Source organism: Glycine soja, chromosome 4, assembly GCF_004193775.1.
Source record: "Glycine soja cultivar W05 chromosome 4, ASM419377v2, whole genome shotgun sequence".
In the NCBI taxonomy this organism is placed as follows: Eukaryota; Viridiplantae; Streptophyta; class Magnoliopsida; order Fabales; family Fabaceae; genus Glycine; species Glycine soja.
Genome location: NC_041005.1, coordinates 48209187 through 48236607, shown reverse-complemented (window position 1 = coordinate 48236607; position 27421 = coordinate 48209187). Strand labels below are relative to the sequence as shown.

At 32.4% G+C, this 27421-nt stretch overlaps 4 protein-coding genes across 5 annotated transcripts; 3 read left to right on the top strand and 1 right to left on the bottom strand.

Annotated features, from left to right (window-relative positions):
• Nucleotides 1-1226: 1226 nt before the first annotated feature.
• On the bottom strand, nucleotides 1227-2294 carry LOC114410107 (protein MKS1-like). The gene has a single exon (XM_028373890.1). The coding sequence runs from the start codon at nucleotides 2150-2152 to the stop codon at nucleotides 1514-1516; it is 639 nt and encodes a 212-aa protein (XP_028229691.1). The 5' UTR covers nucleotides 2153-2294; the 3' UTR covers nucleotides 1227-1513.
• A 2918-nt stretch (nucleotides 2295-5212) lies between these two features.
• LOC114410106 (probable Histone-lysine N-methyltransferase ATXR5) lies at nucleotides 5213-9315 on the top strand. The gene is made up of 6 exons (XM_028373888.1): nucleotides 5213-5743; nucleotides 5880-5960; nucleotides 7785-8014; nucleotides 8149-8249; nucleotides 8332-8544; nucleotides 8820-9315. Exons 1-6 carry the CDS (start codon nucleotides 5401-5403, stop codon nucleotides 8977-8979), a joined length of 1128 nt encoding a protein of 375 aa, XP_028229689.1. The 5' UTR covers nucleotides 5213-5400; the 3' UTR covers nucleotides 8980-9315.
• Nucleotides 9316-13118: 3803 nt separating this feature from the next.
• On the top strand, nucleotides 13119-15343 carry LOC114410105 (50S ribosomal protein L17-like). The gene is made up of 6 exons (XM_028373887.1): nucleotides 13119-13323; nucleotides 13411-13465; nucleotides 13542-13592; nucleotides 14494-14585; nucleotides 14667-14744; nucleotides 14973-15343. Exons 1-6 carry the CDS (start codon nucleotides 13268-13270, stop codon nucleotides 15118-15120), a joined length of 480 nt encoding a protein of 159 aa, XP_028229688.1. The 5' UTR covers nucleotides 13119-13267; the 3' UTR covers nucleotides 15121-15343.
• Nucleotides 15344-18820: 3477 nt separating this feature from the next.
• On the top strand, nucleotides 18821-25871 carry LOC114410104 (UDP-glucuronate:xylan alpha-glucuronosyltransferase 1-like). 2 transcript variants are annotated; one of them, XM_028373886.1, is made up of 5 exons: nucleotides 18821-18987; nucleotides 19437-19552; nucleotides 22666-22872; nucleotides 23483-24093; nucleotides 24630-25871. In XM_028373886.1, the coding sequence occupies exons 2-5, from the start codon at nucleotides 19482-19484 to the stop codon at nucleotides 25658-25660; spliced, it is 1920 nt and encodes a 639-aa protein (XP_028229687.1). In that variant the 5' UTR covers nucleotides 18821-18987; nucleotides 19437-19481; the 3' UTR covers nucleotides 25661-25871. The 2 variants fall into 2 exon arrangements, with proteins under 2 accessions (XP_028229687.1, XP_028229686.1); XM_028373885.1 differs by having other exon boundaries at nucleotides 18821-19074.
• The last annotated feature ends 1550 nt before the right edge of the window (nucleotides 25872-27421 follow it).

Here is a 27421-nt window from a genome sequence, read left to right as displayed (position 1 = left end):
TGCTCAAAAGGTCATTATTCTTTGCATCAATGAATATCTTCTTCTTTTAACAATTCATTGTATGGCAAAGGAGTTTTTGCTTCTCTTTCCTGTTATTTCACTCTACGCTAGAAGACACCCTTTCTTTTAGTTTATTTCTCAACCTTGATCCTAAATCCTTGGATCTTAAGTTTGACAATTTGAAAGGGGATTTGAAAGATGCAATAATAGATTGTGTTACTAACATGTGATATAGTTAGTAGATAACTTTGTTACTAACAAGATTTTGATCTTCATGTTGTGTATGAAAAACATTGATGAAAAAAGTTAATTCCTTGAATATATCTCAAAGGATAAGTTTTTGTTTATCAATAAAAAATTTCCAGGATTAAGAAAAGTAGATGATGCTAAGAAGACTTAAAAGACATTCATAGAGTAAGAGATCGCGAAGAAAAATGGAACCTCTAAGTGACACTTCATATCACTGGCTTTATTATTTAGATTAGCTTGTTTACTATTTGGGATCTTGGTGCCAAAACCATGGTGCTTGAACTAGATTTGAATCAGGATTCGTTTGATTTATTCATTAAATTGCTTTTGCTACTCAATACTCATTTCACCCCTCACCGTCTCATCGATCAATTATTCTCTGCTACAACAACTATTGTCCAAATCTCCTTTACCAAAATTGCTCTTTCACTTTGTGACAAAGCACCATGCTTACTTCATATTTGTCATGCACGATTTGGGCAAGCAATGTTCCTTGATCAAAATGATTCAACTTCAACTATTTCGATTTTGGGCTCTTACGTTTACTTATTTGACAAGATTCCAAAAATTGTGTCTTCATAGTTTAATTAAGAGTGTATAAATTTAAAGTTAAATCTTCCAAGATTGGTTCGGATGAAAATGGATGGTGTGACATTACATAAACACATTTTAAAGACCAAATTGGCTAATTTTCCTAAATAAATAACTCCAATTATATTAAAAATTCAAATCAATAAAGACTAAACTAAATCTGTCCCAATCTTACCAGACAATGAATGAAAATGAAAACACACTTAAAACGTGACTTAGTGTAGTTTATATTCCGTCAAAGCTTTTAGCATTTCATATAATTAAAATAAAATAATGGCAAATAGACAAATACCATCTTTTCTGACGAAGATAATTGAGAAACAATATATTCTCTTTAAGTAAAACTTATAAACAATATTTATTACAACAGTAAAAATATCCATTACTGAAAACTCTGAAATACAAATTGTTCAATCCTAATGTTAAAAGTACAATTTAATAACAAAATTAGCAAGAGCTGAATCAAGAAAAAGAAACTCAGTTACAAATCACAATAATAATAGTTGTTTTGTGGGGAAGTAGACCAGGAAAAGTCTTTGTCATCTTTTTCTACTGATTATACAAAAATAGTGGCACAAGATAGAATCGCCACTAATAATGTGAAAATGAAAATTCTCAATAATTAATAACCACCAAAATTAAACAAAGTGGAATGAGAAAAAAAAAAACCCTATTACAAGTCGAAGAGACTGAAGAGGTTCGGCGACGGCTGCGGCGACGCCACGGCGACGGAAAGAAACCCCGACGGACTCGCCAAGAAGCTGCTCGCCGACCAATATGACGGCGAAAAGTCCTCCCCGGAAATTGGCGGAGAAAACACCTCCGCCGGAATCGGCGGCAAGGTTCCCGGCTCTGGCGTCAGTATCCCCGGAAATTGACCTACTTCCACTCCCTCCTCCAACATCCACGCGATGTCGTCGTCTTTGTAGTGCAAAACCCTTTCTCTCTCCGACGGGCTCGTTTTCTCGATCGAGGCCAGCCTTGCCGCCGGCGACACATCGCCGCGACCCGCCGGCGGGTACTCGCCGGAGGAAGCTCCGGTGAGGCGCTGGACCACGTCCATGAAGTCGCCGGGGGTGACGTGGATGACTTTGGGGGAGACGGAGTAGATTATCACCGGTTCCCGCTGTTGTAGGTTCTGCTCCGGCAGCGCGTGGGGGTGGTTATGGTGGTGGTGCGCCGGGTGCGGCGGCGGCTTCTTGATCTTGTGCGAATCTTTGCTCACTTTGAGAGGCGGCGGCCGCGGGCCCTGGAGCTGAACCTCTTTTTTCGGCGGCGGGGCTCCGCCGAAGGGAATCTCCGGCGGATTCATTCGGAGGAAGAGAAATAATCTGGAGCGGCGAGGCGTAGAGAGAGAGTGCGGTGTGAGGTTGAGAAATGAGAAGAAACAGAAAATTGGAAGAGAAACTAAACGGAGTTTGGAACTGAATTTTTTGAGTAATTTACTTTTGGAACAAAATAGATATATGCACATTTGTTGACTTTTGAGGCGAGGTGTCGTTGACTCCAACCCCATTTTTGTGTTGTAATGTGGTAATTTAGTAAATTCAAGAAAGGTTCGTGATTAATTGAAGTTTTTAATCAGGTTGATTTTTTTCTTTATTTGTCTTCAAAATATACTAGTTGAATCAAACACTTTCTATGGGGTGAAGATGGAATACTAAGTACGTTTTTGAGATTAATCGAGTAAAGTCAACAATCTAATCTTATTGTTTTTCTGGTATACGATTGGAGAATTTTGAATTTATGACTTTATTTTGATATTACTTGTTAGATCAAACACTTATTATTAGATTCAAATCTATAATCTATAATCAAAGATAAAAGTGTAATTTTACTTTTTTTTAGAGTCAGCAGTTAATTTAAATGGTTATATTCGTTATAACTTTTAAGTCCTGTTTTTTTTTGCAAGGTTGTAAGTCCTGTGCTGTGAAATGTTAAAACTATCAATTCCTTATAGTCGCTATATTTGATGTGATATTTTAGTTAATTTTTATAAATTTATATTCTTTTGTAGGAGCTTAAATGTAATTTAAGTATGATTTTTGTAAATAAGGGTGTTTGTGGGTTAATATTTGAATTTGAACTATAGTAAATCTCAAATATAGTCAAACCTTTTTTATTAGTGCTAATGGTGTCCTACAAAATCAAGTAACATAAAAATGTATTTAATTTGTCTATAAAAAATTATAAAAATGAATTAAAATATATTGAAAATGTAAAATAATTTATATACTGCCATTTAGTTATAGAGGGTCATATTTTATGAATTTATTAAATTTTATAATAATTACCATAAAATTAAATCACAAAAAATGATTTGTAATTGATAGAAAATGTAAGATTAATTTTACAAACAAAACATGACAATTAAACTCTTGCTTATATTAATGGGAATTTTAAAATATGACTCTGGATTCTTTAGTGTTCCTAACTAATAAAAATATAATTAAATAATAATAAAATTTAATAATGAATTTTTTAATTTTTAATAAGCAATAATAATTTTATTAATTTTTAAAATAATTATCTTAAAAATTATATGAATAATAATTTCAATTTGATTAAAAATGTATACTTTTTTATAGTGACAATTTATAAAAATTAAACTATTAAAAATATTTAAAAAATTATTGTGTATAAAGATACTATCCAAAAGTAAAATACTCTATTACACTTCACAGTTAAATTTTTATTTAAAAATGAAAATTAGAAAATAAAATTTTAATTTTAAAATTACATACATTTTCCAAATAATATACTAAAATGGCGTGATTTCACCGAGATATTTAAGAAAATTAAGATAATTAATATGAACACAATAAATTAATACAAAATGCTTGCCAAACTTCATCACTGTATGGGTTTTTTTTTAGTTGGATAACTTGGTTAATTTGTAATTTGTATAATATTAGTAATTTTTAAAGTATAATATTTAATATTATTATCTAGTTTAGTTTAAATACATGGATAATTTTTACATTATAATCTAATTATAGATTGTCATTTATCATATGATAGTTTAGTTTATAATAAATATTAAAAAGTCATATCTAAATTAACATGGGTGTATAAATTTTGAGAATGGTTGAAATTTCAACCATTAATGAATTTCAATCATTAAATACATTCTTTATTCCTCTAAAAAATTACATTTTTTTATTAATGGTTGAAAATAATAGAACGAAAATTTTGTAAATCCAACTTCTTATTTAATGAATTATAATCATAATATTACAATCTTCAATAAAATTTAATTAATAAAAAGTATTAAAAGAGTGGTAGAAAATATAGTACTACGTAGATTCCTGAAAATTTGTTAGCCCTTTCTTACGGCACGATGTCACTCACAAATTAAAAAAAAATGAAGATAATTAATATGACCACAGTGAATAAATATTTTCCAAAATCATCACTGTATGGCGCTTCTTTTTGGTAATATTTTTAAAGAATAATTAATAATTAACACCCTATGCGAGTTTTTTCTGTTAAATATATCATTTATCACATGTAAAATGTAATAAGATTTTGTAATATTATATTTATTTTTTTAATGATCATCTAATTATATATTATCATGTAGCATTAGATTAAATATTTTTTATTATATTTAAAGTCTTATATATCCAATATATATATTAAAAGTCTTATCTTATGTAATATGAATACACTCTATAAATCTCTATAACTATTAATAATACTTTTCGAGCCCATTCTTTGTATTTTTTTTTATTTTTTACAGTGATCACATTGTTTATCAATGATTATTATACTTTATTGAAAATCAGAAAACGAATTTTGTAAATCCCACTTTTTATTTATTTAATGAGTTTCAATCTTAAAATTGTAATTTGAAACAAAATTTAATTAATAAAAATGAGTATTAAAAAAAGTGTTGAAAAATATATTACATAGATTCCAGAAAATTCTTTATAGAGATAGAGTGAGAAAATTAAATTAAAAATTAATGATTATTAATTTCTCTCATTATATTTAGTAAAATATTCCATTTATTAATTTTTTACCAAGTGTATTACCATATTGGATATCAAATATTTAAAATTCAAAACCTTCCAATGGTTGCAGTGTAAAATTTGAAAAAAAATCCTGAAACAAAAGCCAAACGTCAAAGCGTTGACCGATCAACGGGGCCATTTTCGTCTCACCAAGCAGAAACGGCTAGGACTCGGTGACGGTAAGGAAACCCGGAACAGTGCGCATGGTTTCACGCATAAAAGTTAGTGCGCAGGCCTGGCGCACGATAGCACCACCATTCACAGCGCGCCACTTCATTCATCCACCACACTCTCCCGCGTATAAAAAGCAAAAAAGAGAAGCGCAAACGAAAATAAATAAATAAAAACAACACACCAACAAACTCATTTTTCTTTTCCCCATTTTTCTCTTTCTTTTTATTTATTTTTTTTCATTTTCTTTTCCCCTTCGCTTCGTCTCCACAGTTCACACCATTCTCGTCTCCCTCTCCAACAAACCGTTTCCTCGGGAATTGAGAATTCCAATTCTGCCCCTCGCGGCTCCGCGAATTTACCAATCCGAGCCATGGCTACTGCCACCTCCAATTCTTCGCCCTCGGCTCAGCGCCACGTCGGCTTCAGCCGCCGCACGCAGGCGCCGCGCCAGCTGGACGACGACTCGCCGCCGGTGAACAAGTACCGGCTGCTGTCGGAGATAATGGCGCGCGCGCCGTACGCGGTGCTGGAGAGAGAAACATACAGCGACCTCTTGTGCGACCAATGCGGCTCCGGCGAGCTGCCGGAGGAGCTGCTTCTCTGCGACAAATGCGATAAAGGCTTCCACATGAAATGCGTCAGGCCTATCGTCGTGAGGGTTCCGATTGGGTCGTGGCTTTGCCCTAACTGTCAGGGAGGGAAGAGAGTGCGGAGTAAGAGACTCTCATTCTCTCATTCTCTTCGCTTCGTTCTCTAAACGTGTTTGTGTTTTTTTTTTTCTGTTGTATTTTTTTAATTTTATTTTACCTTTTGCGATTATGAATATGACATTGTGTCTGCATGTTTCAGCTTTCTCTCAGAAGAAGATAATTGATTTCTTCGGGATTCGGAGGAGTTCTGATGATGCTAATGACAAGCGTTCTTCTCAGGGTGATGATTAATTTCAGACATGTTTTGGCCGAGCAAAAAAAAATAAAATTTCAGACATGTTTGTTATCTTATACGTTTTAATCTCTTATTATTTTTTTCTCAAAAAACTTGTTTTAACAATTATTTTGAGAACACAAACACGTCGAGTGAATCGTCTTTGAAATTCGCGTTTGGTTTTGTGAAAAGTATTGTGGATTCATGAGAAAAATAATTGGACATCAGAGTGTGGCTCGTGAATTATGTGTTGTATTGCTTGTGTGTTTTGTGTGTTGTTAGAGATATGCATGAGTTCATGTAATGACCTTTCGGAATTTGTACTAACGTTTTCTGAATGCAGCATGCGTGTGTGGTTGAGGGGTTCATATTCTTGAGCCTTCTGGATTGTGGAGTGTTTCTTTTCGATTATGCAGGATATGGGAGTACTGATGTTTCCATCACTGGGTGCTGCAAATTTTAGGCTTGATTTGCAATAGATTATCGTGTTTAATGATAGATATTGCCAAATGCAATTATTGTGGTTGGGAGTTGAATCAACTGATGGCTACTAAAGTTTTTGTTTTTGTTTTTTTTATTCCTTATATATATGCCTTTCTTTTTCATGATCTAGACATTAAGATTGAATTGAATAAAAGATTTGTTTTTTAATTTCAGTTGCATGGCAATTGGAAAATTATGTGCCAGGCGGCTGCTAGGTCACATTTTGTTAGCATGCAGATTTTGGTGTAATGACTCTATGAAACCTAATCTGTTGTTTGAAGGCAAAGGAGGTCAATCAAATGTCTAATGGCTTAGCAGTCATCATAGCTGTTTTTTTTTTTTCATGGGGTTCTTAAAAAGTAAAATTGATAATCTTCACCTGAAATTATGTCTTTGCAAATTCTATGCGGATGTCACATCCACTTGTTTAGCATATATATGCCTTCATGCTTGTAGAGAAGTGTACTGGACCTATTTTTTTCTTTCATGAATAACTCTAAAGTCTAAATTCCCTTGGCTTTGTATGAGAATGCACTGATGCCCCATTTAACTCAAAAGTTATGTGAATGTTTGTATAAAAACCGCAGCTAACACTGAACACTTTAGTTGTCAGCTTGAGTATTAGAAAATAGAGAAGTGAGAGTACAATTATGTTTGGAATAGATACAGCAATAGGCTGTAAACAATCTTAACAGCACAAATACTAAATAGTCAAGTTGATGTCTCCAAGGAACAAGAATAATGAAATCTATGCTGGAGACTTTGGAAGTAGAAAAGGAAAATCTGACATCAATGTAGAATTGTAGATATAGATTGATTTGAAAGTGATCTATCATTTGGCAACAAATGATGTTACTATAGCAACTTTTCATGGAAACTAAAAAGATTTTGGCTTAATTGAGAAAATGCTTGTTACACTCTGCATTTACATGAGCTCTTTGTTACAAGTAATGAAGGCTGTAGAATAAATGATGCATGTTAATCTCCCTTTGAGTATTTGTTCCTTCAGATTTTTTATGAAATATATTCTTGTATGCTTTTGTTTTCCTAGGCTGGCCAGCACTTCTAAGTTCATGTTTGTTTTTACTGCACAGCGGATGTACCATGAATCTTTAGATGATTTTTTATTGGTAAAATAGGCAAGAAAAAGAAAAAACTTTTAGATATTTTTTTTCCTTAAACTTAAATGATCATGTTTTGACATCCTGTTCTTAATATTCAGTTAATTTGTAAAGGGTACTCTTTAGTATACTCGTGCCTCAACTTTGTGGGATGTCCATATAATACTAAACATATGATATCTGATTGGAACTTTTTTTTCTTGATTTATCTGTTCTGAACTTCTAGATGCTAAGAAGCGTCGGAAACGTTCACGGCCTCTGGTATTACATAAGAAAAAGAGGAGATTGTTACCATTTGTTCCTACAAAAGATCCTGCCCAGAGATTGAAACAGATGGGTTCTCTTGCTTCTGCTTTAACAGCCTTAAATTTGGAATTCAGTGATCACCTCACATACTTGCCTGGAATGGCTCCTAGATCTGCAAATCAAGCCTCACTTGAAAATGGCGGCATGCAGGTTTCAACTAATTATTTTTCTTGTACAGTTTTTTTAACCCCTAGAAATGGACCTGCAACAAACAGGCTAATTAATTAGCATTCACATCTCCATTGTGTTCTTATTTGATAGTGTTTTATACTGTTTCCTGTTAGACTCTTTCCAAGGAAGACATGGAGACCTTAGAAAAATGCATTGCTATGTCTAAAAGAGGCGAATTCCCTCCCTTTATGGTTGTTTATGATTCACGTGAAGGGTACCCATCTTGAACTCATCACCATGAAGTAGGAAATCAACCTACGGTAACTTAATGTTTAGTGGATTTTTCTGTGATGCAGCTATACTGTTGAGGCTGATGACCTAATCAAGGACATGACAATTATTGCTGAATACACTGGCGATGTGGATTACCTTGACAAACGGGAACAGGATGACTGTGACAGTATCATGACCCTTCTTCTTGGAGCAGAAAGTTCTCAAAGTCTTGTTATTTGTGCTGATAAACGAGGAAACATTGCTCGCTTTATCAGTGGCATAAATAATCACACACAGTAAGCCTGTCTTGTTTATCTCATGCCAAATTTTCAATTAAAAGAATAGAATAGGAGGGTAGTGGAAAGAATGAAACGGATCATTTCACTTAAGGTTCCTCCTTTCACATAGACATATTTCTTGCGGTGCAATTTATAAATTGTTTGGTTTTACCTTGCTCTTTAAAGAACTTGATATTTTAATATTCCAACTTTTACTTTTTATTTTTCACGTACTATTATATTTGCTAATTCTTAAGTTTCTTGTATTTAAAACTTATCCAATTCTGATGCAGGGAAGGTAGGAAGAAGCAGAATTGTAAGTGTGTGAGATACAATGTTAATGGTGAATGCAGGGTCTTTTTGGTTGCTACTCGTGATATTTCTAAGGGAGAGAGGCTATACTATGATTATAATGGTCATGAGTATGAATACCCGACTCATCATTTTGTCTAAGTGGAAGACAATTACCTCCTAGAGTGGTTGGGACGCAATTTTACAACCTAGTGTGGTTGGGACACAATTTTAGATCCTCGGGAAAGGATTTTATTTATATTCTTGAAAATTTCAACTCATTGTTGCAGATTCAACAATGTTTCCCCTAAATTATCGCCATGGGCCATTGATTGTAATTTATGCTGTAGAGCTGCCCAATTATGTGGCTTTAGAGATGATAGAGTACCTTAGGAAAACCTTGCTCATGTAGGTTATGTCTCAGAAGATGGGATATATACATTATTTTTTTCAATACAGTTTCGAGGAATTTAAATGATTCTCAGATTTTACTTGGAAGTGATAGCATTCGATCTTTATTCTCCTTTCCTTGTCTTTTATTATTTCTTTAAATACTGGTTTTGAATGAAATATTGGTGGATTTTGTTTTGTATGCCAACCTAACCGTGAGAGATGAGTGGTTTGAATACACTTGAAAATACATATATAGATATCCTTTTTTAAATGTTTTTTCTTGTATTTAAAAGAAAGGCTGGACATGTGTTTGCTAAATTTTATATGCATAGGTACCTTTATCAGATGCAATGAGTATTCTCATGTTTCGATTTTTGAATGAAATTCATGTTGGAAATTCAGTAATTGTTATACTGAATTCTTTATTGCCCTTTTTGCTTAGACTTCGTGGGGGCGTGTAGATACATTTTAGTAAAATTATAATTGTGATTTGTATGCCCTCTATACCATGCTCTCCTATTGAGGATAGCACATTGACTTGTAGTTTAACATGTGTGCTTTGTATTTGACTTCCTGTTCACACGTGAGTTAGAGAGAATAGAATAACTATTTTACTTCACGTTGGATTTCGATGTTTATAATTATAAGGACCTTTTAATTGGGAATTTTAAAATTATTCGTTGAGAACTACATTTATTTATTTTTGGATTGGGCATCCATACATTTATCCTTTGTTAGGTCATTACTGCCCATGTTTATTTTATATAGACATGTAAATAATGCCCCACACGCAAAAGCTTGAGGCCCCTTAGCATGATTTTAAACAATATTGTTTTCTTCTAGGCTTTTCTAGGTTTGTTTTGTTTTAGATCTATCTTCCTTAGTAGATTCATAGGTTGCTGCTATATTTGGTAGATTGTCTATAAGGTTGTCTAATTCGTGTATGCTCGGAATGTTTTTCTTTCCAAAACAAATTGCATCTTCTCTATTTTGTATTTTATTTTATGAAAATGTTTGATAGACATTTCATATGCTATCTAACATCTAGAGAGATAAAGAAAAAAAATATATGATAGTTTATGACGTAATAGAAAGAAAAAAAATGAGAAATGTTGGAGTATTTAAAACAAAAGATAATTCATTTATCGTTACTCTTTTTATGTGTGAGGACAAATTACTATTTTTGTCTACAATTTTGATCAACAAAGGCATTGGGAGTTCAAATCTTTAGCTTATTTATCTAATGTGGATAATTTTTTTTTTAAAATTATCAAGTGGAGGCAATTTTTTAAAGACTTAAATATGTTTTTAGTCATTTAAATTTGAGTAGTTGTTTTTTTGTCCTTAAAAAATTGTTCTTATTAGTCCCTCAAATTTTTGAAAAGCTATTTTTAGTCCCTCTTTGTTCAATATGTTTATCATTTAACAATTTGTGACCGTTTTTAACTGCCAAAAAAAATTAATTTAATTTTTTTTAAAACAATTTCTCACAATTTTAAGTTGTCAAAATATTTGACTCATATGAATTGGTGGTCATTTTTTTCATATTTTGGCAATTTTGAAGAAGAAAAATAAAAACATAGATGTTGAATTGTGACGATTTTATATCCTTATGAATTTAAATTTTTACAAATCATTTTTGAGGAGATTAAATTATAAAAATTCTAGTGTTGAGAAACCACTACAATTGTGACACCATTAGCGCAAATAAATAAACGAGCTAAAAGTAGTTTTTCAAAAATTTGAAGAACTTATAAAAGCAATTTTTTTTAAGAACTAAAAAATGATTATTCAAATTTAAAGGATTAAAAACATATTTAAGCATTTTGAAAAAAAAAATCAATTAGAGGTAAGTCATTGAAAGTCACTTTAAGTTGAAGTCGCATGTATATCCACAACTTTTGAATTTTTTGTCATACTAAAATAGTATTCATGAAATACAACTTTTCCTTAATTGAGGACTTTTTTTTTCTTCCAAAAACTACCCCATTTGGTAATTAAAAAAAAAAACTACCCCTATTAGTAAAAAAGATGCAAATTTTCTTGTTTCACACATGCATATATACCGGTGTAACTTTAACAACTATTACATCATTCTATAACTTTTAACATGATAATATTTTTTAAAAAAGTTACCGTTGGATGGAAAGTTCCTTTCACATAGATAACATATCCAAAATTTCATATTAATCCAAAATCATTTGTTAGCTCATTTGTATAGATTAAAATCGACACAATATAAACATTTCAAAATATACTAAAAATATAGATCATTTGATTACTTTTTCGTTATTTAATTTTGAAAAAATTTGATACAAACGATCTTGGTAATATATACATATAATTCAACGGTTGAATAAATAAAAATCACATTTTATATTAAGATATAAAAATGATATAATACTTGTCAAAGTTATACCGGTATAATTTAATCTTTTTATATATATATATATATATATATATATATATATATATATATATATATATATATTTTATATTTTCATCTAATTACAAAGTATTATTTTTATATATGATAAACTTGCTGACTTTTATTCATTATCTTAAAAGTTATACCTATATGATTTATAATAAATTGAGAGTGTAATTTTTGTTTTGCAATAATAATGCATACGAATAGTGCATACAAATTAATCTTAGAGAAAAAAGGGTTATTAGATGGATTAGGAAGAAAAACACATTTCATTTTATTTTTAGTTCATTTTATATGTTTTAAACAATATAAATAATGAAAATTAACATCTTTCTATTTGTTTAAACATGAAATGGCAGTTCTTTGATTTTCCATTTTGATGTAAACCTAACAATTAAGTTTGAGAGATTTAGAGTGGTAAGGTTGACTTGGTGATTGAAGGTAGAAGGAATGTGGGAGAGATTGTCAATTCAAATCCCCCCCACTATCAAATTAAGAACTAATATTAATCTTTAAAAACAAGTTTAGGAGATTTGATTGTCTTCGAAGATGGAGAGCTTTATCATAATAAGGTTGTTAGATCAATTGAAGAAATAAATATTGGTCCATTTAGTAATGATTGAACTTGTAACTCACAAGTACCTGAATTCAAATCTCATTATCCATGTAATAATCTCATTGGTTGGTAAAATGTAAACATTTTTATAAGTATTCTTTGAATCTTTGAAGTTTGTCCTACTTCTAAAGAGTCTTTAAGATGTAATTGACCTAAACTTCTTTTATATCAAAATTAAAAATTGAAGGAACATAAGTCTATATAATTTTGATCATATGTTTTTTCTTTGAACAAATTATTCTCTTGTTCCCTTGGGTTTAGTGGTTGAGTTTTGACCAAACTTCAAAATAATAACCCTATTGTCTTGAGTAGAATTATCTCTAATTGAGAATATATGTGATCAAAGACGAATCCAAGATCTCAAATAAAGAAAAATAATTTATTTAAAGATATAACAATAAAAATACAAATATTAAAATCAAATGCAATGGGCATAAAAGTATTTAGTAAACTAAAAAAAAGCTAGCAAATAAAACACAAAAGTTGACAAGGGAGGAAAATGACGAACAATAGGTTCAAATCATATAAATAGAGGCTAAAAGATAACAATAATAGATAATATGTGTTTATATTTTTTTAAAAATAAGGGGGTGCTTTTAAGAGTTTGTAGAACTTCTATGCTTGAGTTATGAGTTTGATAAATTATATTTTTAAAAAAAGTATGAATAATTAAAAATAATTTTATTTTATCATAATATAAATTATTTATCATAAATTAAAATATAATTTATATTTAAAAATTATTAAAAAAATTAATTTTAAAATAATTTATATATTTAAAGTATTATATTTTTTTACAAATTTTAATTATATAAATAAAACAAATAATAATAGTTGTACACACACTATTCAAAACACAAAATATTGGGCTGTTCAACAAGCCCAGCATCCGAACTGAAGCGGATACCTCGTTTGTGCGCCAGTTCCAGTGTGTGCAAAGTGCAGTGATAGAAAGCTAGCTCGCTAGCTAGGGTTAGGGTTAGGGTTAGGGTTTCTGCGTTTATGCGAAGATGACTAAGTTCAGGAAATTGGGTCGACCCACCGGTCACCGAATGTCCATGCTCAGGTTAGTTCATACTTTCACTTCATTCGTTTTTTGTTTTGTTTTGTTTTGTTTGCAGAGATGCTGAATCGTGCGTTCCCTTTTATCTAGAACCATGGTCTCGCAGTTGGTGAAGCACGAGCGCATCGAAACTACTGTCGCCAAGGTACGAGTCATGGCGACGTCGTTTACGACCCTGTGAATTTCAGATTGTACTTAACGTGTTTGTAATTTGATCGCAGGCGAAAGAGATCAGAAGACTCGCGGATAATATGGTGCAGCTTGGAAAGGAGGTGTGTATGGGTTTCTTTATGATTCTAATTCTAATTCATGTTGGGGTCAACTGATTTGCACTGTGAGTTTGACTCTTTGTGCAGCTTCTTTTGATTTGTGTTCAAAGATGGGTTTTAAAACAGGGATGAATCTGTTAAGTTGGGGGTGGGTGGTTTATGTGTGAAATTGTGAATACCTTTTCTGTTTGTTCAAGTTGTACTTGGTGCTTTTACTAATATGCAGTTTTAAATTTATTGGAGCTCTGTATTTGTTAGTGGCAACTGTTGAAGTGCTAGTATGGTTGCCACTTGCCGTTTTAGGGGAATGGGTAGGTGCGTTTTGGTGCTGATGCCATCCAGATTTCCGGGTATGCCATGGTTGAACTAGAATATATGGTTTGGAGGGGTAAAATAGAAATTTTAATGTTAGTTTCGCTCCTACAGGTGTGGAAGCTCTCTTTGTTGTGCTATGGTATCGGAGCCATTTATTGGCAGCAACAGATGAGAAATTACTTGTCTTTTAAACCTATCTATTGACTTTTTAATTTTTTAGGACAAGTTAGGTCTATGAGTCCATCTCAGTTTTTTTTGTTTTTGCACCTGTATGACCTCTTTTCCCCCCCTCCATTTCAGTATTCTATAGTTTTTCACCTCAATCAGGGCATATGGCTAGTTGGGGTTTGGGGGAGGGGGGAGGGACTCCTCATTTGTGTTTTCTTTCCCTTTAGTACTTATTAATTTGATTTTGTCAAACTTTGTATTGTGAACTGTGAAGTGAACTTGTCCCTATATGTAAAAATAAAAAATAAAAAATTCACCTTGGCCTTGAGAATGAACTTGTCTGGGTAGCCTTTTTTTTTTAATTTAGCTTGATTGCTCATTGCTGGCATTGGCTTATAATTTACATTATAAATTATTTTAGGGATCCCAACATGCTGCGAGACGTGCTGCTAGTTTTGTGCGAGGAGATGATGTCCTTCACAAGCTGTTTACAGAACTGGCTTATCGGTACAAGTAAGTAATAAACCTGATATAATTTCAGTTGTCAGTTTATGGTAGTTAGCTGTAACACTGACCAGAGATTATGTTATGCAGGGATAGAGCTGGAGGATACACCAGATTGCTTCGGACCCGTATTCGAGTGGGTGATGCTGCACCGATGGCCTATATTGAGTGAGTACATTGCCACTTACTTTTCATAGTCTAGTTTTAGACTCATTTTTTAGGTTTATTTGGGTATCCACTTGATTTCACTTAAGTGATTGTTTTCTCATCTTCTTGATGTTGCTGCCTAATATGTTGTGTTGTTATAGTTTAATACTTCAAACCTTCGAAGTTGCTTATAATGAGGAGGTTGAATTTGAAACTTCGTATTTAAAAAAATTATATGCTTTGAAACAGGTTTATTGACAGAGAAAATGAGCTTAGGCAGGCAAAGGCACCAACTCCTCAGCCACCACAGAGAGCACCCCTTGATCCCTGGGCACGTTCTCGTCTCAGCAGGCAATTTGCACCTCCTAAAGAGGATAAATCTGGATCTGATTTGTGATTCTATTAATGCTGTACTGTGTTTTTCTCCCCATAGCGTGAGATATCTGAATATTGATTTTGCTTATTGAATCTATCTACACATGGTTTGAAAAATAAAACTATTCTCTGCTTTTCTACTAGAGGAAAATATTCATTGATGTGTAAAAATAATTCGACCGAATCTTGTAATTGAGAAAGGAAAAGAAAAGAAAAATCTCAGAACACCCTTATCTCCGAGTTTTGATGATGAGTTTGCTATTTTTTTGTTTAATTGGAACTTGATAGTTTTATTGTAATCCCAGAAAGATAATGAATTGTATTAAAGCCTAAATCAATAAGTGGAGGGGTAAAAACTAAAAAGTTAAATGAATGAACTTGTCCTTGACTTGAGAACTTGGAAAAATGCTTATCCCCCCTCCCTCTTTCGGTATCTTGAGCGGGCCTAAATCAATAACTTATATCTTAACCTCGTAGTTGTACTGTTACCCCCCTTTCCCTTATTGTGCGAAAAGGATTATTGAACTGTTACGTTTGGCAGCTGAAAATCCTATTGCAAATGCAGTGCTCTGTTTGCTTGTGGGATTTCCATAATCCTAACTGCCTTGCATGGCAATGTGTAACGCTGGAAGCACTTGTGAACAGCAGTTGTCAATAGGAAGAGAGAAGCTTGCATGCTCAGGAACACAGTTCGGATATTAATTGGAAGCCAAACATGAGACATTTTTTTAAGGGTGATAACCAAGCTCTAATAACTTTTGAACGGTTGAACCTGCATTATTTTGTAACGAGTTTGATGTTACAACTCTAAAATTAGCTTTGTTAGTGTATATATTATTTTAAAGTGCGGGGGGACAGCCCAGGCATGCTCGTATGCCCACTCATAATTATGGGATAACATGTAGCTTCTTTGATTCATATTTTTCTGTATTTTGTTTAACAAGTTTCCTATCCTTTCTAACGGACAATGAATAAAAAGAACAAAGTTTTTAAAGTGGTCCCTTACTCCTCTGCACTCTCAGATGTCAAAACTCAACCTTTCCAAGGAAAAGAACATGCATAGAACTAGGATGTACAAAATCTGCTACAAGCGTGCAAGAAGATAACCTTTACCGTTGCTTTGCTTGCAATACAGTATACGCACTTCCTCACGTCTCCATATCCCCTTTCATTTTCCTTATCTCATTCCATCACAGTATAGAGTATAAAGAATTCTATGTTCATCAAAGTTTCAATATATATTTTATTTTATTTTATTATTGTAATTGTAATACATGGGATGGGAACACTAGGCATACGTAGCGATGGGTGCAAGGCTTCCTTATTACTATAGCAAGTCTTCCCCAAGCATTAAAGTACAAGCTTGTTCGGTTATAACTCTGCCACCTGTTCTGCCTTGGACTTTAACATAGAGTTTGAATTCTTTTCCCTTTTTTTCCCCTTAAATCATAGTGGATGATGCTATCAGAAATTGTTTATAACACTGAATTAGCTAATATCCCTTTTTAATGGGAGTTCTTCCCAATACTGTTTACCTAACTAAAAAATTATTATTTCCCCTAACCCTTAAAAATAGTGTGAAAGTGGGGTGGAGAAGAAAGAGATAGAAATAAAAAGGATAAAAAAATGAAAGATGTTATTAGAAAAGAAAGAGTGAGTGTAAAATGAATGTGTAAAGAAAACTCCCCCCCTAAGAATACATATTACATAAATCAAGAGGATATATAAAAAGTAATTTTAAATCAAGAGGTTAAGTGTATTATGGCAATTTTATGTAAGGTAGAATTTAGTTTTTTTTTTTTTTGTGTAATAATGAAAAAGTTGACAAGTAAGTCACATTTACTGTCACTTTACAGAACCAAGGATGTAGGAAAATCAATTTTGTTTTTTTAATTTTTTAAAACTGTATGTCTTTATGTTCAAAGACTAAGACCCGTAAAAGTAAAACAAATCCTGGAGGCAGGAGGGAACAGGGGTGGTCAACTAGTGCAATGTTCCTTTTTTGATTAATAAGAAATCTTTTTTATTTCAGTTCATTAACCTTTTCATGGCAGTTTTGACGAATTTTGGTAGTGCCCAGACCATGGGTTTGGTGAAATAGTCTATGAAAGGACACCTAAACGAATGTCATCAATCTGAAGGACAATTTCATTATAATTGCTTTATACGAATGAAGAGAGCAAAAAAATAATAATAAACTCGTGTTATGTGTAGTTGTCTTGGCAGCTGATTAGGTGCTTGATGTTGCCACCCAATTTCTTCAAATGCAGATGAACTTCATTAGTATAAAACATTAAGAGAAAATTTTAATGATAAGAGTGTTTACCTACAATTGATATGCAATTAACTAAGGCATTTTCTTATAAAAGAGAAAATTAGGGAGGGAATGCAAACCCTGAACATGAACAAATCAAAATCAAGGGCCAAAAGTCTAATAGGGAGGGATATAAAAGTTATAGTTTTAACAGGCTTCCTTGGTTAAAGGCATTTCCCAATATTGGTAGAAAAGTAGAAATATCAGGTTTTCCTATTCGACACATGGGATTGGGACATGTGGTCACCTTTACTCTAAATCCAATGAACAATTGTTTTCATTAACCTAATCATCCCTATCAAGTAGCAACAACTCTCACTAAAACGACAATTTTTGTATTTAGGTTTTCGATTTTGTTTTCTATTTAATAAATGTTTTTAATAACAAAATTCCGACTTAATCATGGACTAATTAATAGAAAGTTTGATAACTCAAAGGATTAATGCAATAATAAACTCATGCACTCTCTCTTTTCCGTATGGAAATAGCAAGAAATTAAAAAGGGCAAAATGTTTGCATATTGGGCATCTTAATTAGTATTAAGCTTCTCTTATTTGGGGTGAACAATTTCGAGAAAATTTAACTGCTTTTTGTACAGTTAGAACTTCAAAGATCTTAGAAGCCATTGCAAATTAAGGCCATGCATACTTTGCTAACTATTTAGTTCCACAGCCAATCGAGTGCTACAATGTCTCCTCGTATTACAGTGGCTTGTCAACTAGAAATTAATAGTTGATAGCTTACAAAAAAAAAAGTTGATATTACGTCACCAGGAGTGTAAAATAAACGTTTGCTTAAATTAAAAATCTCATCTCTTTATATTATTTTGTTTTAAATTTTATATAAAAATTGCATATTTTGATCTTTACGTAAAGAAGCACTTGCAAATTAATCTCTATCATGCTGTTATAAAAGTAACTAAATATACTTTTTTTAGTCTTTATAAAAAAAATACATTCTATTTTCTTTTTAGAATAAACACATATTTTCAAAACATCAAAACAGAGTCTTACCATTGCAACTAAGTTGACACCGTAAGCTCTATCCATCATCTGTCAGCAAATCCAATATTATTAACAACAATACACTTCTATTTGGTTTCTACATGAAAAATGTTCTACGTTTTGATGCTTCCAAGGAACATTTTGTTGTTGTTGTAGCCCTATTTGAATAAACTGCATAAGAAACGAAAATAAATTTAATTTTTCATAAATTAAAATTAATTTATGAACTTCATCTTGCAGGGAAATTAAACGAGAGCACTTTTATAAACATATTAAATGTATAAGTTGATTTTAATTAAGGTAAGTTTTTCCTCCTCCAATTAAACTGGAGAATAAAAAAAAAAAGAAGAAGAGAAATGAGAGTAATAAAAAGAAAGGAAAAGAAGTTGATGGATGCGGCAGAGTTGGTGAGTACCAAAAATTAGAATGAAACTAAAAGATGAAGGAAAAATTCTGAAGGACGTTATTGGGAGGGTTACTCGGTCTATATTGACTCAAACGCCCCAACAATGCCATCATTAAGTGTTTTTTCTGTTTATTCTTCCATGATCTTCTCTCTGTTCTCCATAAGGTCGCAGATTTCTCTATCTCTCTTTGTGCTTCACAACAACAACAACAACAAGAGCATTGTCTATCTTCTTAATTAGTTCCTGTTTTGGTATACATATATATAACCATGTTTTGCCCTTCTCACGATTGTTATTTGTTATGTTTTTAATTTGCCTAGTGGAGTAAATTTACCATGTACTATTTACTATATATGTAGGCCTTGTCAGTTCCTACTTATGACACTTCTTTTATGATTCTATCAACTCTTCTTCACTTCTTTTATCTACATACATTGAAAACCATTTCAGATATATTTGCAACTTCAACATGATAAACTATTGAACACCTTGATCTCTATATATTATGTTTTTAGGAGTACTAGTCTAGTTTTTCATTAGTTGATTGGACCATTATTTCTTTTGTTAAGATAAATTAATTCATTAAAGTAGCTTGTTTTATTGGTTTGTGCAGGTGGTCAGATGGTAGCATGCCCCTGTAGGTGAATAGTTAATTAAAATGAGAGGAACCATGTCAATGGGAACTTCTCCTCTTGCCGTTGAAGCTAGACACCGTTTGCCTGCATCCATGTGAGTTCACTTAACTTCATTAATTTCTTCTTCATTCTCTGCAGCTTCTTTCTCTTTTCAGGATCACAAACAAGATCAGGTGTTTTTTTAACATAAAAGATTCCCCACTAAGCTTCAAATCATCATGTTTCCTCTTTGGGACCTATTATCATAATGAGATGAGAAGTGTATAGTTCACTATCTATTATGAATTTAATTTAAATATACTAACGTGTAATAATGATATATATTCAATATCTTTTAAGTGGAAAATCATAAAAGATTTTAGATTTATATATGTTTTTAGTTTCTCAAATATAAAATATTTGATTTTTGTACATCCAAATTTAAAATTAATTTTTTTTAGTGTCTACAATTTGAAGAGAGAAAAAAAATATTTTTAGTTCCTTTCGTCAAAACACAGTTAGAGATTTCACATACTTAACTAACAAATTTTACAAGTGTTTACATTGTAATCTACTTTAATTTTGTATTCTTATTATCAAATTTATGTTTTTTCCTCAAAATATTTATTTTGACAGAATTTAGATAAAGGACTTCTGGCTGGGTAAAGAGAATAAAAAAGACTTTTTTTTTTCGAATTATAAGGCTAAAAATTAATATTAAATTTTGAGGATAAAAATAAATTTATCTCTCAAATTTAAAGTACGCCCCGAAATTTGACACTCAGCATGATAATTAAATTTATCATTGCGTTTGCAACATGTTAAAAAGGCAATGTATTTGTTCTCGCTCTCAGCCAACCATTAAGGTTGCATTTCACCTTATAACTAGGACCCATCATTTTTATATTATATAGAGTTCTGTTTGAGGTTAAATATTTTCTCTTCCTTTCTCGTAGGAATTACTTTTTCTGTTTCAATTTGATATTGACTAGGTTAGGCAGCACACATACATGCTTCAAAATAAACACTTGACTAAACACTTCGATCTTCATTGCTATATTTTATAATTTTTTATTTTTTGAGTTTCAATATCAATACAAATAAAAATATTAGAATATTTTGACAAAAAGCTATTTTATTAACTAATGCTAGGTTTTAAAATATTAAGCATTTATGTATTTATTTATTTATTCTTGTAATTGTGAAATTGACACGTTAACTGTTTTCACCATTTTCTGAATACATACTTAAAAACATGAAACAAATTTATAATAATGTGAACTTATTATTATTATTATTGTTATTTTAAGAAATGAAAATAAAAGATACTTGCCTTTATCTAAGCTTAATTTATGTTAATTTTATATGTTGTATCATGTGTTATATATCCTATAATTTTTAAAACTTGTAGTCTTTTTTTGTGTGTCATTATCCATGCATGATATGTCTAGTTTCTATACATGTTTCCTAGTAACCAAGGAAAATTGGCACAAAATTCTGATTGAGAGAACTGCGTGTTATATAGCTTAATTCCATGCATCCACCTAGTTGGATTTGAAGTATATCGTAATGTTGTGAAATCCTTTTCAAACAACTGGAAGTACCTGCATATGTTAACATTTTGTGGGATCGTACACCCTTTGATATCTTCTGGAAATGACAATGACATTTTATCTCAAAAGACTTTTTATTCAGATTCTAAGGAAGCTAAGGCAATCACTTCCATATTTTTCTGCCATCAATCTCTTATTTCATGCTTTCGTGCAAATCCATATAGCCAAGGATCCTTTGGCTTTATTAGCGTTTATCAAGTCTGTATCAACAGTAAATCACGTAGGGAGCAATATTCTATATTCCTAGGACGGACCAACTATCTATCTATCTATATATATATAACAGTATATCCAACTGGTCCAATAACACCGTTCTATGGTTGTTACAATTTACAAAATATTTTAGGTTTATGATATTAGTGTTATAAAATAAATGAAAGAATGTTATTTACACAAACAGATGATCCTTGGTTGACACTTTACGATTTCATTTGAGTTAATTAAACTTTCTTGCAAATGAACCAAATACTATACAATTTGCTCACAAGTCACAAGAGAGAGTGAAATTATCAGTTTTACACTCTACACTTGGAGGGTTTGCATATTTTAAAATTATGGGGACCCATGTGATTTTAGAATTGCAATTAAGAACAAATTTTTTTAGCATGCTTACTATTTTATAGAATTATGTTTCTGTTACATTCTCTAGAATCAGAAGGTATGAGATGTTTCAATCTGTCAATGCCTTTTTGATCGAGTTCCTTAAATCACATCTGTATGCCCGAAAACGAATTAGTTATGTTTGCGTAGAGCTTAAGAATGATGACGAACTTATATATAAGATTTGGAACAGAATGATTACTGTATGAGACTGATCATGCGGTAACCAATAGAAATTCCAATTGTCGTAAACACTAAGTAATGCTTATACGTTTAGTGTTTATCCTACGTAGCATTTGAACTATTATTACACATGGAGGTGCAAACATTAACTGCGGTAAACGGTAAGGACTGATCCATTCATGTTTTTCATGAAAAGACTGAAATATGATTTCGTTATCATATAAAAATCAAATCAATAATGTTGGGGGGCCTTTGGTTTCACAGGAGAAAATTCATAGTTTGATTTTCTCTGTTTAATATGCATTTTGAAAAATAACATTCATGGTCAATGATATTTTTTTAATCAATTTTTCATGAAATCTTTTCTATTGAGGAAGTGAGAATATTACTTTTTTAAATTTAGTTTTTCTTTTACTACAATAAAAATATCATATTATTCTTTATTAATTAAATTATATAATATGATTAATAATTAAAATTATTGGTAAAAATATATATATCACTTTTATTCCTGAAAAATTTATCTAAAATTTTTTAATGACCAATCAAATAAATTTTATTTATTATGAGAAAAAATTATAATTTTCAAACATAAAAAAACTTTTCTCTTACCAAACGTTCCATACATAAAAAATTACTGACTTAAAATCTGTAAATGTCTATAGAGAAAAATAGCACACAAAATTTTCTCCATAACAAAGCTCTCTTGAAAATCCAAGATTAGAGTAGAGGCTGAGATTGACACGTCTACTAAACCAATAAAACTCATATCAACAATTGTTTCTTTTTCTTATTATCTAGTAAATTTGTTCTGAGTCATTACATGGTACAGTGAAGATTTATACAAACGAAGACTTCCAAGAAACAAAGCAAAAGATGCAGAGAAGCCTTTCCACTTATCTGTCCAAGATAGGAGCTCAAGATGCAAATTGTCTTTCTTAAAACTTATCCTATTGATAACCATATGCGGCACTTTTGTAACCCTCCTATACTCTCCGGAAGTTTACAATACCAACCATTTATCAAGCTCTGGCACTCGGTAAGTATAACTATCATTCCTCTACATACACTTGCAAATGCAACACGATTATATCTTCGGTCCCTAGATTAAAATTTTCTAAAGTGAACTTAACAGGGATTAAAATTTTTATTGTATTAAGGATTGGTTTGGTGTCTCTTAAAATGAGAGGGGAAATTATAAGACAAAATCATCAGTAAATTTTCCACCCAAATTTTGTAGAATGAATGATATATACACTCATAATATAAAAGATTTATATTTATTGTTATCTAATTATAAATTATTGCAATAATTTTTTTGATTTTTTAATAATTAACTTAAAAGTTGTGCTAATGATGATTTTTTTATTGATTAACAATGAAAAAATATTAGAGTTACACTCAATTTTATGGGAACATGAAACTTCCTTATAATGCTAAATTGATATAAACTACTACCTCTTGTCAGATTCATAATTTAGCAAAATGTGAAACAAAATTCTCTTTATATAAAGTAAGAAAAGAACCAAATCATCATTAGTTTTATATATACTACGAAGTAAAATTTTATTATATTGTTAATTTGATATCCTTTAATGAAAGTGGTGTAATGTGTGAGTGTATCTCTAATAGTCTAATTTTACATACAGGTGGATATGGGGTGGTTCAGATCCTCGTTACATGTCCAATGTAGCCACTGACTGGGATAAAATACTGAAAATTACGGAGAAACTGACAGGGGAAGATGAACTTGAAGGAATTGGGCTCGTAAATTTCAACAAGACTGAATTAGCACAATGGGAGCATCTTATTCCTGATGCAACACATGTTGTTCTGCCTCTGGAGTATGCTGCAAGAAATGTGACGTGGGAGTCCTTGTACCCGGAATGGATCGACGAGGAAGAAGAAACCGAAGTTCCTGTTTGTCCTTCTCTTCCAAGTCTAAGATCCCCTGGCATAAGACTTAACCTCATTTCTGTGAAGCTTCCTTGTAGGAATGGAGGGAACTGGTCTAGAGACGTTGCTCGTTTGCACCTTCAGCTTGCAGCTGCTGCACTAGCAACCTCTTTCAAAGGCAACTACCCCGTTTATGTGCTCTTCATTACCAACTGCTTTCCAATACCAAATTTGTTCGCATGTAAAGAACTAGTTGCACGTGAAGGGAATGTGTGGCTATACAAACCAAACTTGAGTGTCTTGAGAGAAAAGGTCCAGCTTCCTGTAGGGTCTTGTGAACTTGCACTTCCTATGAGAGGCAAAGGTAAGTTATGCTCTCTTTCTGTGTCCTTCACATTCTTGACACAAAACATCATTATTATATGCCTTCAAAAGCATAGTTAATTGTTGCAAATGTCTATGTTTCACCAACAAGGTTTTTAAAATCGGTCTGCGATTGCAATGTCAAGGTTTTTGGGTTCTCTGCAACCACATTACCACAGTTATGGCCTCATCAACCATATTCGTTTGTAATTTCTCGCACCGATCTTGACCAAACTGCAACCACAACTTGAAACTTTGTTCACAAACAATGACTTGTTTACATATTCGTATATTTTCTGGGTATTTTGATGGTTGCTGAAGACTCCCAAAATGGAGACTTGTGGAATAAAGAAAATGACCACCACCCTTTTCTTTCATGCTTAAACATACTACACTCTCATCCATGATCCTGAGAATTAAAATGTCATCGTTGCAATGTGATTATTGCATGTTCTACTACTATCATGTTGTTGCCATTATATTTTTCTTAACAAGAAGTTGACACTAAAGGAATTGAATTAATTTAATTGTAAGCAGAACTGGTATACAATGGAAATGCTCCCAGAGAAGCCTATGCAACAATTCTGCATTCGGCTCATGTCTATGTTTGTGGGGCTATAGCTGCTGCGCAAAGCATCCGCATGTCTGGATCAACTCGAGACCTTGTAATACTTGTTGATGAGACAATCAGCAGCTATCACAGAAGTGGTTTGGAAGCAGCAGGTTGGAAGGTTAGAACAATACAAAGGATCAGAAACCCCAAAGCTGAAAAAGATGCTTACAATGAATGGAACTACAGCAAGTTCAGGCTATGGCAGCTGACAGATTATGACAAGATAATATTCATTGATGCAGATTTGCTCATACTAAGAAACATCGATTTCCTATTTGGAATGCCAGAAATCACTGCCACTGGAAACAATGCCACTCTCTTTAACTCGGGTGTCATGGTGGTTGAGCCATCAAATTGCACATTCCAGCTCCTGATGGATCATATCAATGAGATTGAGTCCTACAATGGAGGAGACCAGGGATATTTGAACGAAATATTTACATGGTGGCACAGGATACCAAGACACATGAACTTCTTGAAGCATTTTTGGATTGGCGATGAGGAAGAGAAGAAACAAATGAAAACTCTGTTGTTTGGTGCAGAACCTCCAATTTTGTATGTCCTTCACTATCTAGGTGTGAAGCCATGGTTATGCTTCCGGGACTATGATTGCAACTGGAATGATGATATCTTTCATGAATTTGCAAGTGATGTTGCACATGCAAAGTGGTGGAAGGTGCATGATGCAATGCCTGAGCTTTTGCAGCAGTTTTGCCTGTTGAAGTCAAAGCAGAAGGCACAGTTGGAGTGGGATCGTAAGCAGGCTGAAATAGCAAACTACACGGATGGGCATTGGCGAATTAAAGTTAAAGATAGGCGCTTGAAGAAATGTATAGATAATTTGTGCAACTGGAAAAGCATGTTGCGGCACTGGGGAGAGACAAATTGGACAGATGATGAGTTTTATACTCCAACACCACCTACAGTTATCACAGCATCTCTTTCTGCTTTATGAGTTGTCAGTTGCACTTTCTATTTTCCTTGCTTATGTTAAAGTTTCCTAGTGTTAGGAACAAGGGATGATGGGAACATTTTTCCTCATACATATTTTTTATGCATAAAAATGGTGTATTCTATTCTATGGTCTGATTCTGATCATAAAGTAACAGATGTCACCACAAATCAATTTTACAGGAATTTACCTATAGGCATACTTCTTTGTTAAATGGTCATAACTCACAAGATATGCATGAGTAACTAATGCTTTCTTGTTTGAAGACTACAAGCAGAAAAAATCAAGGATAATTGTCTGTACCCTAAGCATGTGGCAAATGAATAGAGCGAAAGCAACAAGACAGGTAGCAACTAGGTGGTAGGTTGAGCTAAAAGTTAAAAGCAATTCTGCAGACATTTGGACTTGAAATTAAACAATAACTGTTTTTGGGATTTGATTTAAAATTTGAATACAAATGCAAACAAACCACAAGGTATCCAAGTATGGGGGTAGAGACCTAGCAGGTAGAATACACAGTATTCAACAATGTATACATCTAAGGAAATTGCAGAACCATTCTTAGACAATATTCAGCATAATAAGAAAAATATCATCCCAAGAGGGTATGAGTGACTTGTTGTTAGCCACAATCTTTCGAGTGTGGAACAAACTTTGTACTTAAGATATTAACTACAGAGATCCAGATAAAAGAAGATTAGTATTGGCATGATATTACTCACACAAACAGCTCACATTGGTACAATTTAGACTATAGCTTCTCTGAAATTTCTGCAGACCTGCATTCCAGTGCAGCCGCCATACTTGAATGCAAGTCACAAGCATTATTCTTTGGTTTGAAGATGCATAGCCAATCATTTCCTATCCTAAAGCAGACAGAGGAGCCAGTCTCTGATTCATGTATTAGAGAACCATATTTATTTATTTCAATTAGTTGTCCCTTTCTTTTTTGTGCAGCTAACTGTGGGTAAAACAATAACTAACCAACTATTATCTGAAATACAATAAAGACAGTTCTCTAACATATGAATCACTTGACTGCATATAAATAGGACCTGTTATATTCTTTGGTTTTTAGACTAGTGAATTCAAATTCTGAATGTCACTAGATTCTTTCTCTCTGTTCATGGTTTTTGATCTCAGCATATGATTCTTGAATTTTCAATTTAAAGCTCTAAATCTTTCGCAATTTTCATCTTGGTTTTATTTGATACCACTCTTCTTACATCATAATCGGTGGATTCTTCATTCTTTTCTAACCCACAATTGACAGAACCAGATTCAGGACAAAATAGTGGTTAATAAATTGTCATGTCTTGTCCAACTATCATGTATCATGTACACGTGGTTGATTTATTTATTTTTAACTAAACCTAAGTTAGTTCAAACAGTAAGATGCATAAGTAAACCGGATTTATAAACAAAACCCACACTATTATTTTACCCATGTAAAGACAAGAAGATTTTATTTTTAAATGAAGAACTAAACTGAAGGCTCCGCCACTGCGATCTACCAATATTAAAAATACAATTTCATCACTCACTATACCAGTCAACGAAAGGTGAACACGTGCATTGCTTTCAAAACGTCTCAAGACCTTTAAGCAGCATGTGACTGCTTGCTAGATTTGTTCCACTCCGTTACAAAAGTACATCGTGTCGGTAGATCGTAACTACAAAATTAAAATGCATACATGAAACAAGGGATGCACCTCTAAAATAACTCGATGTAACACCTTGGTTTCATCAATAACTTTCATAATT